This window comes from Nerophis ophidion, linkage group LG02 (genome assembly GCF_033978795.1).
Source record: "Nerophis ophidion isolate RoL-2023_Sa linkage group LG02, RoL_Noph_v1.0, whole genome shotgun sequence".
Lineage (NCBI taxonomy): Eukaryota > Metazoa > Chordata > Actinopteri > Syngnathiformes > Syngnathidae > Nerophis > Nerophis ophidion.
The window spans coordinates 55,624,109-55,639,902 of NC_084612.1; the positions used below are offsets into that span (position 1 = coordinate 55,624,109).

Genomic DNA, 15,794 nt, shown 5'->3' on the forward strand with positions numbered 1-15,794 from the left:
TGAGACCCAGGACGTCAAACATTTAAACAATAAGCATTTATCAACACACACAAAATTACAGGAATTTGGTACTGCTGAGTACCGGTATCGATTCCCATGCACCAGATCATATTGTATCAGTTCAAATGTCAAAGGTACCCATTGTATGGATGTTCTCATTCATCCATGTCATTCATTTCACACTATTATGTTAGATCCACTATGGACTGGACTCTCACTATTATGTTTGATCCACTATGGACTGGACTCTCACGTTATTACGTTATATCCACTATGGACTGGACTCTCACTATTATGCTAGATCCACTATGGACTGGACTCTCAGTATTATGTTAGATCCACTATGGACTGGACTCTCATACTATGATGTTAGATCCACTATGGACTGGACTCTCACTATTATGTTAAATCCACTGGACTCTCATACTATTATATTAAATCCACTGTGGACTTGACTCTCACTATTATGTTTGATCCACTATGGACTGGACTCTCACACTATTAGGCCTGATCCACGATGGACTGGACTCTCACACTATTATGTTAGATCCACTATGGACTGGACTCTCACATTATTATGCTAGATCCACTATGGACTGGACTCTCACACTATTACATTAGATCCACTATGGACTGGACTCTTACACTATCATGCTAGATCCACTATGGACTGGACTCTCACAATATTATGTTAGATCCACTATGGACTGGACCCTCACTCTATTATGTTAGATCCACTATGGACTGGATTCTCACACTATAATGTTAGATCCACTATGGACTGGACTCTCACACGATTATGTTTGATCCATTATGGACTGCACTCACAATATTATGTTAGATCCACTATGGACTGGACCCTCACACTATTATATTAGATCCACTATGGACTGGCATCTTACACTATAATGTTAGATCCACTATGGACTGGACTCTCACAATACTATGTTAGATCCACTATGGACTGGACTCTCACACTATTATGCTAGATCCACTATGGATTGGACTCTCACTATTATGTTAGATCCACTATGGACTGGACTCTCACTATTATGATACATCCACTATGGACTGGACTCTCACATCATTATGTATGATCCACTATGGACTGGACTCTCACACTATTATGTTAGATCCACGATAGACTGGACTGTCACACTATTATGGTAGATCCACTATGGACTGGCCTCTCACATTATACCCACTCCACATATGCAGGGTGGTCCCCACATATGTGGTCCCCTTCAAGGTTTGTCATTGTTATTCCATTGGGTTGAGGTTTTTCTTGCCCTGATGTGGGATCTGAGCAGAGGTTGTGGTTGTAGCCTTTTGAGACACTTGCGATTTGAGGCTATATAAGTAAACATTAATTAATTGATCGATTATATTTTCTGCATTTTTTTTTCCCCTCGAGATTCACAGTCCATGTTCTCTCGTTGTAGCTTGTAGCTTTAATGTAAGCTACTTAGCTACATGGCTCTAAAACTAGCTGAGCTACAAGAAAAGTTACAAGTTAAAAAAGTAGCTAAGCTACTGCCCAGCTTCTGGAAAATGTAGTTAACCTACATAGCTTAGCTACATGAAGCTTGGACCTAGTTTACATGGTCGAACCAGGAATGGGGATATACTGTACATCACACCTGCAGCTCGTTGGAATGCGAGCGCCCAAACAGCCATTTCAAGTATGTTTCAACATTTGACGCTAATTTTCAATTTTTTCTTCCACGTCAAGGTCCAAGGGTTGGACAAGAAAGTGGACTTCTCCGACCTGGGCCAGGTGGGCTCGGCGATGAAGACTCTACCTTACAGCATGGCCGGAGGCACAGGTGGAGCACCACCAGGAGGAGCGGGTAAACCTCCATACCAAACCCGAGTCTTCTCTTCCTCCTTTGACCAGACACCCCTGAAATCCAAGCCGCCCACCTACAGTTTCTTTAACCCTTACGACACGGCCAGGAACCTGTCCCTGCTGGTAGATCAGACAGGGTACCGCTCAAAGCGTAAGCCCTCTCTGAAGACGGCCATGAAGACTAAGAAGATCTTTGGCTGGGGGGATTTCTACTTCAACGTCAAGACCCTCAAGTTCAGCTTGTTAGTGACAGGGAAGATCGTGGACCACGTCAACGGGACGTTCACTGTGTACTTCCGTCACAATTCGTCCAGTCTTGGGAACGTGTCAGTCAGTATTGTCCCGCCCACCAAAGTGGTGGAGTTCGAGGTCCTCCAGCAGCAGTTCTTGCACCCCCACAGCCAACAAGAGGTCCAGATCCAAGAGACCCAGCAATCCACCGTCGACCCCAAAGAGGTGAAGACTTTTAACTGCCGGGTGGAGTACGAGAAAACCAACAGGTCCAAGAAGCCCAAACCCTGCCTGTACGACCCGTCCCAGACGTGCTTCACGGAGCACACCCAGTCGCACGCCGCCTGGCTTTGCGCTAAACCCTTCAAAGTCATCTGCATCTTCATCTCCTTCTTTAGCATCGATTACAAGTTGGTTCAGAAGGTGTGCCCGGACTACAACTTCCAAAGTGAGCACCCTTACTTTGGATAAAAAAAGGAAAGAAGAAGGACTGATGGGAATGATAGTCATATTGATTACATATTGATGGAGCAGGGAACACTTTCTTGCCTCTAAGCTGCTGTGATTTCAAACAAGTATCATCAGAGTTTTGGATGCTTAGGATGAGGTGTTGTCCTTTTGTCCTTTTTCCCCCTCCCTTCAACTTTCCCTTTTTTGGAGCTCTTTGTGTAAATATTGATCTCACCCCTCAGCGCACTTATTGTTTTGATATATTGGTTTCTTAGTCTGCTTACCGTACTGACTTCAAAACAAGAAGGTATATTTTCCCCTAGAAAAAAAAAAAAGTATGAAAAGGGCAGGTCGTCTTATATTCGGGGTACAATGTACATGCAAACCACTTGCCGTAACTTCTCCCCCTGGCAAGTCAGAGCTTTTCTTCCTGTTATTCACAAACATGTACAGTATAATGCTGATTGGGGTACGATCAATGAGGCAAAGTAACCAAGCAACTATCTAGCAACAAATATGGAAATATTATATATCTTGTTATGAAAAAAATGTCTGTAATTGTATCCGAATATTGTTTTTTTTTTAACCAAAAACAGAAGGGTTAAAAAAACAAACCAACAAATGACGCCAGACACCTCAAAAGTTGTTAGCACGTTACCAAATAATAAGGCGGTGCTAAATTTAAAGGGGAACTGCACTTTTTTTAGGAATTGAGTCCATCATTCACAATTCTTATGAAAGACAAGAACACATATTGTTCGTTTCTTGTGCATTCTAACGCCTAAATAAAGGCTAGCAAAAGTCGACTAACAGTAGAGCCAATGGGAGTTACTCCATCCCACCTATAAAGCGCTCTAAAAAAAACTCCTGCAACCCCCAGCAATGTTTTAAATACACGCTGTGACTATATATTTAATGTAGCAACAGGCAAAAACACAATAACATGAACTATTTACATGTTTTTCTCAGTCTAAGCATACGGCGGCGTATTTAATTTGCTAGACGGATCACAACATTCGCGTTTCCCTTCAACAATAACAACACTACTAATCATGGGAGACTTTATGAGAGACAACAACGACTACTTTGGGGTAAATTATGATCCAGAAACATATATTTCTGAGCATGAATACAATGAAGATGGGCAACAAGTTATGCAAGCTATGTGCTGAACAGATGCAGCTTTAGTAAAACACTAAGCACCATGTAGCAGCATTGCTAAGTTCTTAACAAGATATACAAACTATCAACATACTAAAACGATCACTTACTGTACAATGTCTGCTCTTGCTAAGATGCCGATTGATGGGATGTTTATCTTTTTGTTGAGAATTTTTCGTAATTGTCATAAAGACGAGCATATATTTTTGTCTTTCTTGCCATCTACGTGTCTAATTTGGATGTCAAAGTTGACCACTTCTTGATTTATGGCCACATCCTTATACTGTCCAAGTAAGAGGCATGATTCAATAATCGAGAAATGACTTCCCTCAACTCACAGGCAATGCAGCAGCAGCAGCAGCAAGTCAGTAGCTCTCTGTGATCACACGGCACCGCTGAAAATAGATCGTCCGTGTTAGCGCTTGTAGTAAAAATTTCGCTAACACTTTAATATTCAGGTCACGAGATGTACCAACAAGGAAAATCATAATAACATCAAATATTTACATGTTTTGCTCATTCTAAGCAGACAGGGAAGTATTTAGTTTGATAGACAAACCACAATATTTGCGTTTCCCTTCAACAACAACAACAATCATGGAAGACTTCATGAGAGACAACAAAAACTACTTTGGGGCAAATTATGATTCAGAACATATATTTTTGAGCATGAATACAATGAGGATGGGCAACAAGTTATGGAAGCTATGTGCTGAACAGATGCATCTTTAGTAAAACACTAAGCACCATAAAGCAGCATTTCTAAATGCTTAACAAGATATACAAACTACCAACATACTAAAACAATCACTTACTGTACAATGTCTGCTCTTACAAAGATGCGGATTGATGGGATGTTTATCTTTTCGTTTACAAATTCTCAAAATTGTCATGAAGATGAGCATATATTTTTGTATTTCTTGCCATCTAGATGTCTAATTTGGATGTCAGTTGACCACTTCTCGATTTAAAGCCACATCCTTTTACTATCCAAGTGAGAGGCATGATAATCAAGAATTGACTTTCTTCAACTTACAGGCGATGCAGCAGCAGTAGTGGCAGCTCAGTATGTCAATAAAGCAGCATGAGCTAGCTAGCTCTCTGTGATCACATGGCATCGCTGAAAATAGATTGTCCGTGTTAGCGCTTGTAGTAACAATATCGCTAATACTTTAATAATCTGGTCATGAGAGGTAGCAACAGGCAAAATCATAATAACATGAAATATTTAAAGACTGCTCTGGGGAAAATTAGGATCCAGAAACATATATTTTTCAGCATGAATATAATGAGGATGGGCAACAAGTTATGGATGCTATGTGCTGAACAGATGCAGCTTTAGTAAAACACTAAGCACCATGTAGCAGTATTGCTAAGTGCTTCACAAGATATACGGACTACCAGGATACTAAAACGATCACTTACTGTACAATATCTGCTCTTACTAAGATGCCAATTGATGGGATGTTTATCTTTTTTTTTAGAATTTTTTTGTAAGTGTCATGGAGATGAGCATATACTGTTTTACTGAGCAGCAGCTGAGTATGCCAATAAAGCAGCATAAGCTAGTTAACTCTTAAAAATAAATTGTCCGTGTTAGTGCTTGTCGTGACAATATTTCTAACACTTTAATATTCAGGTCACGAGATGTAACTGTAAATATTGTCGGTTGGTTTGGATGGCTTTTAGAGGGCTTTATAGGCGGAATAGTGTACTCCGATTAACTGCATTGTTAGCTACTTCTTACTTGACGTACATTACTGTCACACCTGTAAGTTATGTTTTGGTTTTGGTCATGCTATGTTTAGTTTTTGGACATTCAGTCACGTTTTTCACTTCCTGGTTTTTTTTGTTTCCATGCCAACGCATTAGTTCCCACACTCGCACGCACCCTACCCATGCTGTTCAAACCTTCACGTCCTCGTCCACAGTTCCATGCCGTGTAAGTTTATGTATTCATGCCACAGTGCACTCTTTTGTTTCATGTCTTTAGTCTTGCCATCGTGCTGTTTAAGTTTATAGTTAAATTGTCTTTCATGCCATTGAGCAAGTGTTTTTGTTTTCCCTGTTTTGTATATATTATATAATAAACAACTATGTACTCACGTCCACGCCTCGCTTGTGTTGATCCTCATCTGCATCGAAGAAACAATCCATGTCCAAGCCAAGTTGTGACAATTACAAGTTAGAGTGCATAAAAACATTTAAAAAACATAAGTGTTCTTGACTTGCATAGATATTGTGAATGATCGGCAAAATTTTAATAACAAGGTGCAGTCCCCCTAAAATGAAACACCGTCATCAAAAAACTACCTAGCAACTAAGAATAAGGACATCCTGAAATCCAAAATGTGATTTTACAAGAGTGGATTGATATTCGTCCAAAAGTTGTTGTTGTTTTTTTAAAACAAGTATTGTCTTCTACAAGGCGTGTCATAAACTTTCCAAAACTGCTGATATAATCACTTTCTGATTCTTGATTGTCCATCTGACCTTGACATGTTCCTCTTTCCAATGGACGTTTCCATGCAAGAGGTCACAGGGGTGCAAGTCAAAGAGCTTCTCGTTTCCCTCTATCCGCTCGGCCACACGGAAGCAAAACTGTTCCAAGGAGCTCCCCGAGGGGACCCCGTTTTAAAGACGTGGACCCCTTCCAGGAGTGTTTAAAGGCGTGGCAGGGAAAGCAAAGATTGTCCCCTGGGTCCAAGTGTTCAAAGGTAATCTGATTGAAAATTTGGATAAATCCTTGGAAATCAGTTGTTTGAAGCCAAAAGTGATTCTGAAATCAGATTATGTTGCATAATATTATATGTATGTATTTTAATCTGCGTCATTAAAAAACTGAGTTATTCTGATCCGGGCAGTTTATTGGAACTCGGTAACAAAATGTAATTAAAATCAAATGATCAATCAATCAATGTTTATTTATATAGCCCTAAATTAAAAGTGTATCAAAGGGCTACACAAGCCACTACGACATCCTTGGTTCAGACTCCACATAAGGGCAAGGAAAAACTCACAACCCAGTGGGATGTCAATGTGAATGACCATGAGAAACCTTGGAGAGTACCGCAGATGTGGGTGACCCCCACACCCCTCTAGGGGAGACCGGATGCAATGGACGTCGAGTGGGTTTAGCATAATATTGTGAAAGTCCAGTCCATATTGGGTCTAACATAAAATTGAGATATCCCAGTCCATAGTGGGGCCAGCAAGAGACCAGCAAGTCCCCAACTGATGCACAGGCGAGCGGTCCACCCCGGGTCCTGACTCTGGACAGCCAGCACTTCATCCATGGCCACCGGACCTGTGCTCCCCCTTCCACAAGGGCGAGGGGGGCAGAGTAAAAAAAAAAAAAAAAAAACGGCAGATCAACTGTGTTAAAAAGAGGTCTATTTAAAGGCTTGAGTATACAAATGAGTTTTAAGATGGGACCTATATGCTTCTACTGAGGTAGCATCTCTAATTTTTACCGGGAGGGCTTTCCATAGTACTGGAGCCCTAAAGGAAAACGCTCTATAGCCTGCAGACTTTTTTGGGGGCTCTGGAAATCACTAATAAGCCGGAGTTCTTTGAACGCAGATTTCTTGCCGGGACATATGGTACAATACAATCACCAAGATAAGATGGAGCTACACTATTTCGTATTGTATACGTAAGTAGTAAAACCTTAAAATCACATCCTAAGTGCACAGGAAGCCAGTGCAGGTGAGCCAGTTTAGGCGAAATTTGAGAAGTGGTCAAAAAAATAATATTCATCATGCTGTAGATCAGGGGTGGGCATTACGTCGATCGCGAGCTACCGGTTGATCGTGGAGGGTGTGTCAGTAGATCGCCAGCCGGGCATTAAAAAATAGACTTAAGAATTAACCATCATATATCGCGACTAAAACGTAATTTTCGTCATTTGATTGACATTCACGGCACTAGAGGGTCTTGTGAGATGACGCTGGCTGCTGTCAGGTCATTAAAGGGGAACATTATCACTAGACCTATGTAAGCGTCAATATATACCTTGATGTCGCAGAAAAAAAAGACCATATGTTTTTTTAACCGATTTCCGAACTCTAAAAGGGTGAATTTGGCGATTGAAACGCCTTTCAATTGTTCACTGTCGGAGCGATGACCTTTCACCCGTGACATCCCAACAGGAAGCAATCTGCCATTTTTTCAAACACATTACACACACCAAGTCAAATCAGCTCTGTTATTTTCAGTTTTTTGGACTATTTTCCATACCTTGGAGACATTATGCCTCGTCGGTGTGTTGTCGGAGGGTGTAACAACACGGACAGGGACGGATTCAAGTTGACTTACGTGGAGTGTGCTAATCAGACATATCAATGGTCATGGCATGCTAATCGATGCTAACATGGTATTTAGGCAAGCTGTATGTACATATTGCATCATTATGCCTCATTTGTAGCTATATTTGCATCCAGCCTTTCCCTCCACCCACATTTAATGCCAAACAAACACATACCAATCGACGGATTCAAGTTGCAGCAGTGGTCAAAAGATGTGAAAGTCCCTTGTTTGTTCTGTTCTGTCGTAGCATTGCTACCGACGATAGCGATGCTATGACAGAGACATGTGGATATCCTGCGACACTCAAAGCAGATGCATTTCCAACGATAAAGTCAACGAAATCACAACGGTGAGTTTTGTTGATGTTATTGACTTATGTGCTAATCAGACATATTTGCGCACGGCATGACTGCAAGCTAATCGATGCTAACATGCTATTTAGGCTAGCTGTATGTACATATTGCATCATTATGCCACATTTGTAGCTATATTTGCATCCAGCTTTTCCCTCCACCAACATTTAATGCCAAACAAACACTTACCAATCGACGGATTCAAGTTGCACCAGTGGTCAAAAGATGCAATCGTTGGTTAGAAGGCGGTCGCCGAATTCGTCCTCGTTGCCGCAGTCTGTCGTGATATGGCTCAATAGCTTCAGTTTCTTCTTCAATTTCCTTTTCGCTATCTGCCTCCACACTCCCACCATCTGTTTCAATACATGGGTAATCTGTTGAATCGCTTAAGCCGCTGAAATTCGAGTCTGAATCCGAGCTAATGTCGCTTTATCTTTCTCTTCTATCCGCCATGTTTGTTTGTATTGGCATCACGCAGTGACGTCACAGGAAAATGGACGGGTGGCTATAGCGTTGGTGATTCTGGAATTGTGATAATGTTCCCCTTTAAGAAAAAATGACCGAAAAGAGGGCAAGAAACACTTTTTATTTCAACAGAGTCCCGTGCCCTACCTGCTGTAAAAGCTCTAAAAACCGACTGCACAGTACCTGTGGTCACATTAAAAGCCCTGCTTCATTATCCTGCCTGCGCTAACAAAATAAGAGTCTCAGAAAGCTAGCGTGCACAAGCTAGCAAACCACAGATTTTGCCGCCAATGTATTTCTTGTAAAGTGTGTTGCACCTTTCTTGCTTCCGGGGCCTAGACTGTAGTCAAAGAGCGCAGGGGAGACACTTCTCCAGGGCCGATGGATTCTCACCTTTCACTTTAGCCGGCAGTGGGGTCTTCACAATTCCGGACTCCAGGGCAAAATGACGAGTCCAGCGATTAATTGCAAATTGTGGCTTTTTATTTATGTCTTGCACACAGTTAAATCCCACACAAAACACAAGCCACTCCCCCGCCCTCAGCGACCGCTCCCTCTCCTCCCTCGCCCACACACTCACTGACGTCACTCACCTGCTGTCACACATTGAAGGGCCACACACACATACGCTACTCTCATAACAAGTGTATACAAACGAGTATGGGAGCTGGACAAATAAGATGCCAAAAACCAACCACTTCCATGTGGTATTGGACAGAAAGGAGGACTTTTGTTATCCTCCATTCAAAAATGTGGACATCATCACTACTGTGAATCCTGTCTGATTCCAATCAATGCAAGTCATCAGAATCAGGTAATACACTTATATTCTTGTCTTCACCAAAGAAAGGAATCTATATGTGTTAAACATGCTTATATTATTATTAAACACAGTTAAAGGCCTACTGAAACCCACTACTACCCACCACGCAGTCTGATAGTTTATATATCAATGATGAAATATTAACATTGCAACACATGCCAATACGGCCTTTTTAGTTTACTAAATTGCAATTTTAAATTTCACGGGAGTTTATTCTTGAAAACGTCGCGTAATGATGACGTGTAGGTGTGATGTCACGAGCTGTTAGGAAATATGAGCGCTGCGCACACACACAGCTAAAAGTCGTCTGCTTTAACCGCGTAATTACACAGTATTTTGGAGATCCGTGTTGCTGAATCTTTTGCAATTTGTTCAATTAATATTGGAGAAGTCAAAGTAGAAAGATGGAGTTGGGAAGCTTTAGCCTTCAGCCACACAAAAACACGGTGATTACTTGTTTGAAATTCCCAGAGGTGAAACTTTACTACGGATCACAGCGAACATGGATCCCGACCGAATGTCAAACGGCAGGTTTCGGTGAGAAAATTGTGGTAAAAAGTCGCTTTTTACCGGAGATCAGCTGAGCTTGTGCCGCCCATAAAGCTGCCGTCGACTTCCCTGAGACACTGCGCGTCAACACACCCGTGGAGACACCCCTTCGACTATCAGGTACTGTTAAACTCACTAAAACACTAGCAACACAAAAGGAAGAGAAGGGATTTCCCAGAATTATCCTAGTAAATGTGTCTAAAAACATCTGAATCCGTCCCAATGCAATCACGTTTTTTTTTGTTTTTGTTTTTTCTAGTCCGTCGCTATCAATATCCTCAAACATGAATATTTCATCCTCACTCAAATTAATGGGGAAATTGTTGTTTTCTCGATCCGAATAGCTCTTTTTGTTGGAGGCTCACATTATAAACAATGAGAAGATGTGAGGAGCCATCAACATGTGACGTCATCGTCTGCGACTTCCGGTAGAGGCAGGGCTTTTCTATTAGCGACCAAAAGTTGCGAACTTTATCGTCGATGTTCTCTACTAAATTCTTTCAGCAAAAATATGGCAATATCGCGAAATGATCAACTACGACACATAGAAGGGACCTGCTATTCCCGTTTAAATAAGAAAATCTAATTTCAGTAGGCCTTTAACTTGTAAATCAAATACTTATCTTTCATGAATAAATAAATATACATTATATATATGAATGAGGTAGATCCCTTTGACTTGGTCAATTGAAAAGTAGCTCGCCTGCAGAAAAAGTGTGGGCACCCCTGCTGGAGATACACATATATTTATTGATCTTGTTTAAACTGGTTGATCAAACCCATCCATCGATCCATTTTCTACGGCTTGTCCCTTTTTGGGTAGCAGGGTGTTCTGCAGCCTATCTCAGCTGCAGTCGGGCGGAAGGCGGTGTACACCCTGGACAAGTTGCCACCTCATCACAGGGCCAACACAGATAGACAGACAACATTCACACACTAGGGACTATTTAGTGTTGCCAATCAACCAAACAATTGAAATAAACAAACCTAACACTGAAGCAAAAAAGTATTCAATTCTGACGCTATTTGAATACGTAATATTTGCAGACACATCCAACAATCCTTGTTTAAAAATAGTTTCTGAAAATTGCGTCTCTGTTGTTGTTTATTATTATTTTTTTTTTTTATGTTTAAAGGTTGACATGTTTAATTACAGCACATGAAATATAGCTTTGTTCTTGTTTTTTATACCTAGTGTGGCACTGATGTTGGCTGGTCAGGAGACATTGAAAATGAGGTACACTATATTGCCAAAAGTATTTGGCCACCCTTCCAAATGATAAAAATCAGGTGTCCTAATCACAAGTGTATACAATCAAGCATTTCGGCATGGAGGCAGTTTCTACAAACATTTGTGAAAGAATGGGCCGCTCTCAGTGATTTCCAGCGTGGAACTGTCATAGAATGTCACCTGTGCAACAAATCCAGTTCTGAATTCTCCCCGCTCCTAAATATTCCAAAGTCAACTGTCGGCTTTATTATAAGAAAATGGAAGCGTTTGGGAACAACAGCAACTCAGCCACCAAGTGGTAGGCCACGTAAACTGACAGAGAGGGGTCAGCGGATGCTGAAGCGCATAGTGCAAAAACTTTCTGCACAGTCAGTTGCTACAGAGCTCCAAACTTCATGTGACCTTCCAATTAGCCCACGTACAGTACGCAGAGAGCTTCATGGAATGGGTTTCCAAGGCCAAGCAGCTGCATCTAAGCCATACATCACCAAGTCCAAAGCAAAACGTGGGATGCAGTGGTGTAAAGCACGTCGCCTTTGGACTAGAGCAGTGGAGACGCCTTCTCTGGAGTGATGAATCCCGCTTTTCCATCTGGCAATGTGATGAACCAGTCTGGGTTTGGAGGTTGCCAGTAGAATGGTACATTTTGTACTGCATTTTGCCGAGTGTGAAATTTGGTGGAGGAGGAATTATGGTGTGGGGTTGTTTTTCAGGAGTTAATCTTGGGCATTTAGTTCCAGTGATATGTACTTTGAATGTTCCATGATACCAAAACATGTTGGACAAGTCCCTGCTCCCAACTTTTTGGGAACAGTTTGGAGTGGGCCCCTTCCTCTTCCAACATGACTGTGCACAAAAGACATGGATGACAGAGTCTGGTGTGGATGCACTTGACTGGCCTGCACAGAGTCCTAACCTGAACCCGATAGAGCACCTTTGGGATAAATTAGAAAGGAAACTGAGAGCCAGGCCTTCTTGATCAACATCAGTGTGTGACATCACCAAGATGCTTCAGAAGAATGGTGGAAAATTCCTATAAACACACTCCGCAACCTTGTGGACAGCCTTCCCAGAAAAGTTGAAGCTGTAATAGCTGGAAAAGGTCATATTGAACCCTGTGGGTTAGGAATGGGATGGCACTTCAAGTCAAGGCAGGTGGCCGAACATTTTTGGCAATATAGTGTATTTTTAAATTTTTTTTATTAAAATAAACATACTGAGTGTTTTTGAAATTTCCAGTTTTTCCAGTTGTTCTTACATACCCTGGCAGCCTTCAAATTGATACGCAGTTTAATTTGAGCACACATTTGGTAGTCTTGAAAAGTTTGGATTGAATCCAATCCAAACTTTGCTTTAAAACTCTGTACCCCGTGAGGGACAAGCGGTAGAAAATGGATCCATGGGTAAATGTAAAACAGATTATGTGATCCTGGATGACAAAGCAAGGGATTTTAACATTTTGATCCACAATACACTGTTTGAACAACTGGGCCCAGGGGATTACTTCCAATGGGAAAATCTATAATGACACCAGTCCTGGAATTGGGGTTCGTCTTTTAGAAATGCCTACAGTGGTATCCTGGCTGGTGAAGGTTTTCTATATTTAGTCCATCAGGTTCAAACACTGATAACATCCATTAAAACAGACTAGAAGGAAGGAATCATGCAGAGACAGAGTTAAATTTTGCTAAATTGAGGAAAGACGTTATTTGGGCTGTACTCTAGTTACATATCCCATTTTCACTCTAAAGTCCAGCCCACGTGCTTCCTCTAATTATTTGGGAGGTCCCTGGTTACATCACTGAAGCTGTCGCTAAGGGAAATAGGTAATCTCGACAGTTCCAGTTAGAAACAATATATCACTATACAAGAAATGCAAATGTGTTGACACTGGTGATATAGCCTTGTCTCTAGTCTGTCTGCGTCAGGGCGGTGTTCGGCCTTGGCAGTCAGCAGGCCGTTCCTGGACACAGACATTGATACGAGACGGGCTTGAAATATTTTGGATTGCCAGCTTTGCACGGACAAAGAAAAATACCACTTCAGCACAATTAATATTAACTATAGCAACGGCCCTTAAACATAAGAGTTGTGTGATAATAAATGCATATTATTCTAATACCGTCTTAGTTAGCACAGTCAAACACTGCGTTTAACAAAGTAGTTTGTTTTATTGGCGTATCATTCTGCAGTCAGGTCCCAAAAAATCCCGTGCGTCAGTGAAGGAGTAAAGTTGCAAATAGCAGCACTTTGATAAAGAAGGTGGGGAAAAAAAGAAAATGTAGCAAAGTACAAAGGTGTTCTCTCCTCTCCCATTTTCCCTCTCTGTTGAGCACAGTATTCACAGTAAAGTTTAATGTTTATTTTCCCCATATTATGTGTTATTTATATGTACAGTAGGTCTGGATTACTTTTTTTGCTTCATCCCTCACTTAAAGAGTGAGTGACAAATGTGAGAAAGAGAAAGAGATGATACAGTATAATCTGCTCACAGATGCTACCCGGTGGTGGTTTGAACACACTGCAGCTCGTTCTGGATAAATTAACCAACCTTCACTCCATAATTCCTCAGTCACATGCAGGATTCTCATGGGAATGAGGCAAAAACGAATCCAGACCTACAGTACCTCACAATGTGTCTCCATGTAAACCTAAGATCCTTTTCTATAAATCGGGGTGTCTGGAAGGGATTCATTGGATTTATATTATATTTAATGTGAAACAAATTTGTTTTTCTTTTCATACGATTTGATCTTCTTCCGACCTTTTGGGACATGTTAATAACTAAACTGGGGTACCACTGCTATAGAGTGAGAAAGCCTCAACGACTCTCTCTTCAGAGGAGTCAGAGCTTTTCTTCCTGTCACGGTCTTGGAAAAAAAAAAAGAGGTACTCTATAGTCGGGTCAGTTTGGTACTTTTTGCAGTGGAGAACGACCCTCAACTTCAACGGCAACCTTTGGGTGAGGCCGGCACGATTGCATGGCCTCTGCAAGGTTTTGGGAGACTGACTGTGCCCTACACCTCAATCTCCAGATGGAAGAGAGACTTCTCTACGTACAAGAAATACTCTGCTGGCTATGCATACAATATGCTGTATGAAAAAAGCACATTAAAATATTTTAAACCTTCTGCCATTTGCTGCAAATTTGTATGTGTTTTTCATTTCACACACCCAGAAGGACAATTACAAGCTGCGTAAGACTGCATTTTCCCGTTATCTCGACAAGGACAGCGTTGCAGATTTAGGTTACGTTTCATTGCAATTATGGTTTACAGACGTGCTTTGTGAAGATATCCTTTATTGATTTTCTCCATCATTCTGCTTTGGAATTTGAACATGAAGCCTGGAGCATTCCAAAGATGATGATCCATTCTGGATGGTCTTTATTTGGTAAAACATTCTGAATACGTTCTATATATAGAGACATCCATCCATTCATCCATCCATCCAACCATCCATCCATCCATCCATCCATCCATCCATTTTCTTCCGCTTATCTGAGGTCGGGTTGCGGGAGCAGCAGCCTAAGCAAGAAAGCCCTGACTTCCCTCTCCCCAGCCACTTCGTCTAGCTCTTCCCGGGGGATCCCGAGGCGTTCCCAGGCCAGCCGGGAGACATAGTCTTCCCAATGTGTCCTGGGTTTCCCCGTGGCCTCCTACCGGTTGGACGTGCTCTAAACACCACCCCAGGGAGGCGTTCGGGTGGCATCCTGACCAGATGCCCGAACCACCTCATCTGGCTCTTCTCGGTGTGGAGGAGCAGCGGCTTTACTTTGAGTTCCTCCCGGATGGCAGAGCTTCTCACCCTATCTCTAAGGGAGAGCCCAGCAACACGGCGGAGGAAACTCATTTCGGCCGCTTGTACTCGTGATCTTATCCTTTCGGTCATGACCCAAAGCTCATGACCATAGGTGAGGATGGGAACCTAGATCGACCGGTAAATTGAGAGCTTTGACTTCCGGCTCAGCTCCTTCTTCACCACAACGAATCGGTACAACGTCCGCATTACTGAAGACGCTGCACCGATCCGCCTGTCGATCTCACAATCCCCTCTTCCCCCACTCCTGAACAAGACTCCTAGGTACTTGAACTCCTCCACTTGGGGCAGGGTCTCCTCCCCAACCCGGAGATGGCACTCCACCCTTTTCCGGGCGAGAACCATGGACTCGGACTTGGAGGTGCTGATTCTCATTCCGGTCGCTTCACACTCGGCTGCGAACCGGTCCAGTGAGAGCTGAAGATCCTGGCCAGATGAAGCCATCAGGACCACATCACCTGCAAAAAGCAGAGACCTAATCCTGCAGCCACCAAATATATATATATATATATATATATATATATATATATATATATATATATATATATATATATA

General features: G+C 42.0%; 1 protein-coding gene across 1 annotated transcript in view; it reads left to right on the forward strand.

The window, feature by feature from the left end:
* LOC133542581 (neurexophilin-2) overlaps positions 1–14,524 on the forward strand; it is a 172,736-nt gene extending 158,212 nt beyond the window's left edge. Inside the window, exon 2 of the mRNA XM_061886854.1 lies at positions 1,733–14,524. Within this exon, the coding sequence (XP_061742838.1) occupies positions 1,733–2,551 (819 nt within the window). The 3' untranslated portion in view covers positions 2,552–14,524. The remainder of the gene's footprint in view (positions 1–1,732) is intronic.
* Positions 14,525–15,794: the final 1,270 nt, after the last annotated feature.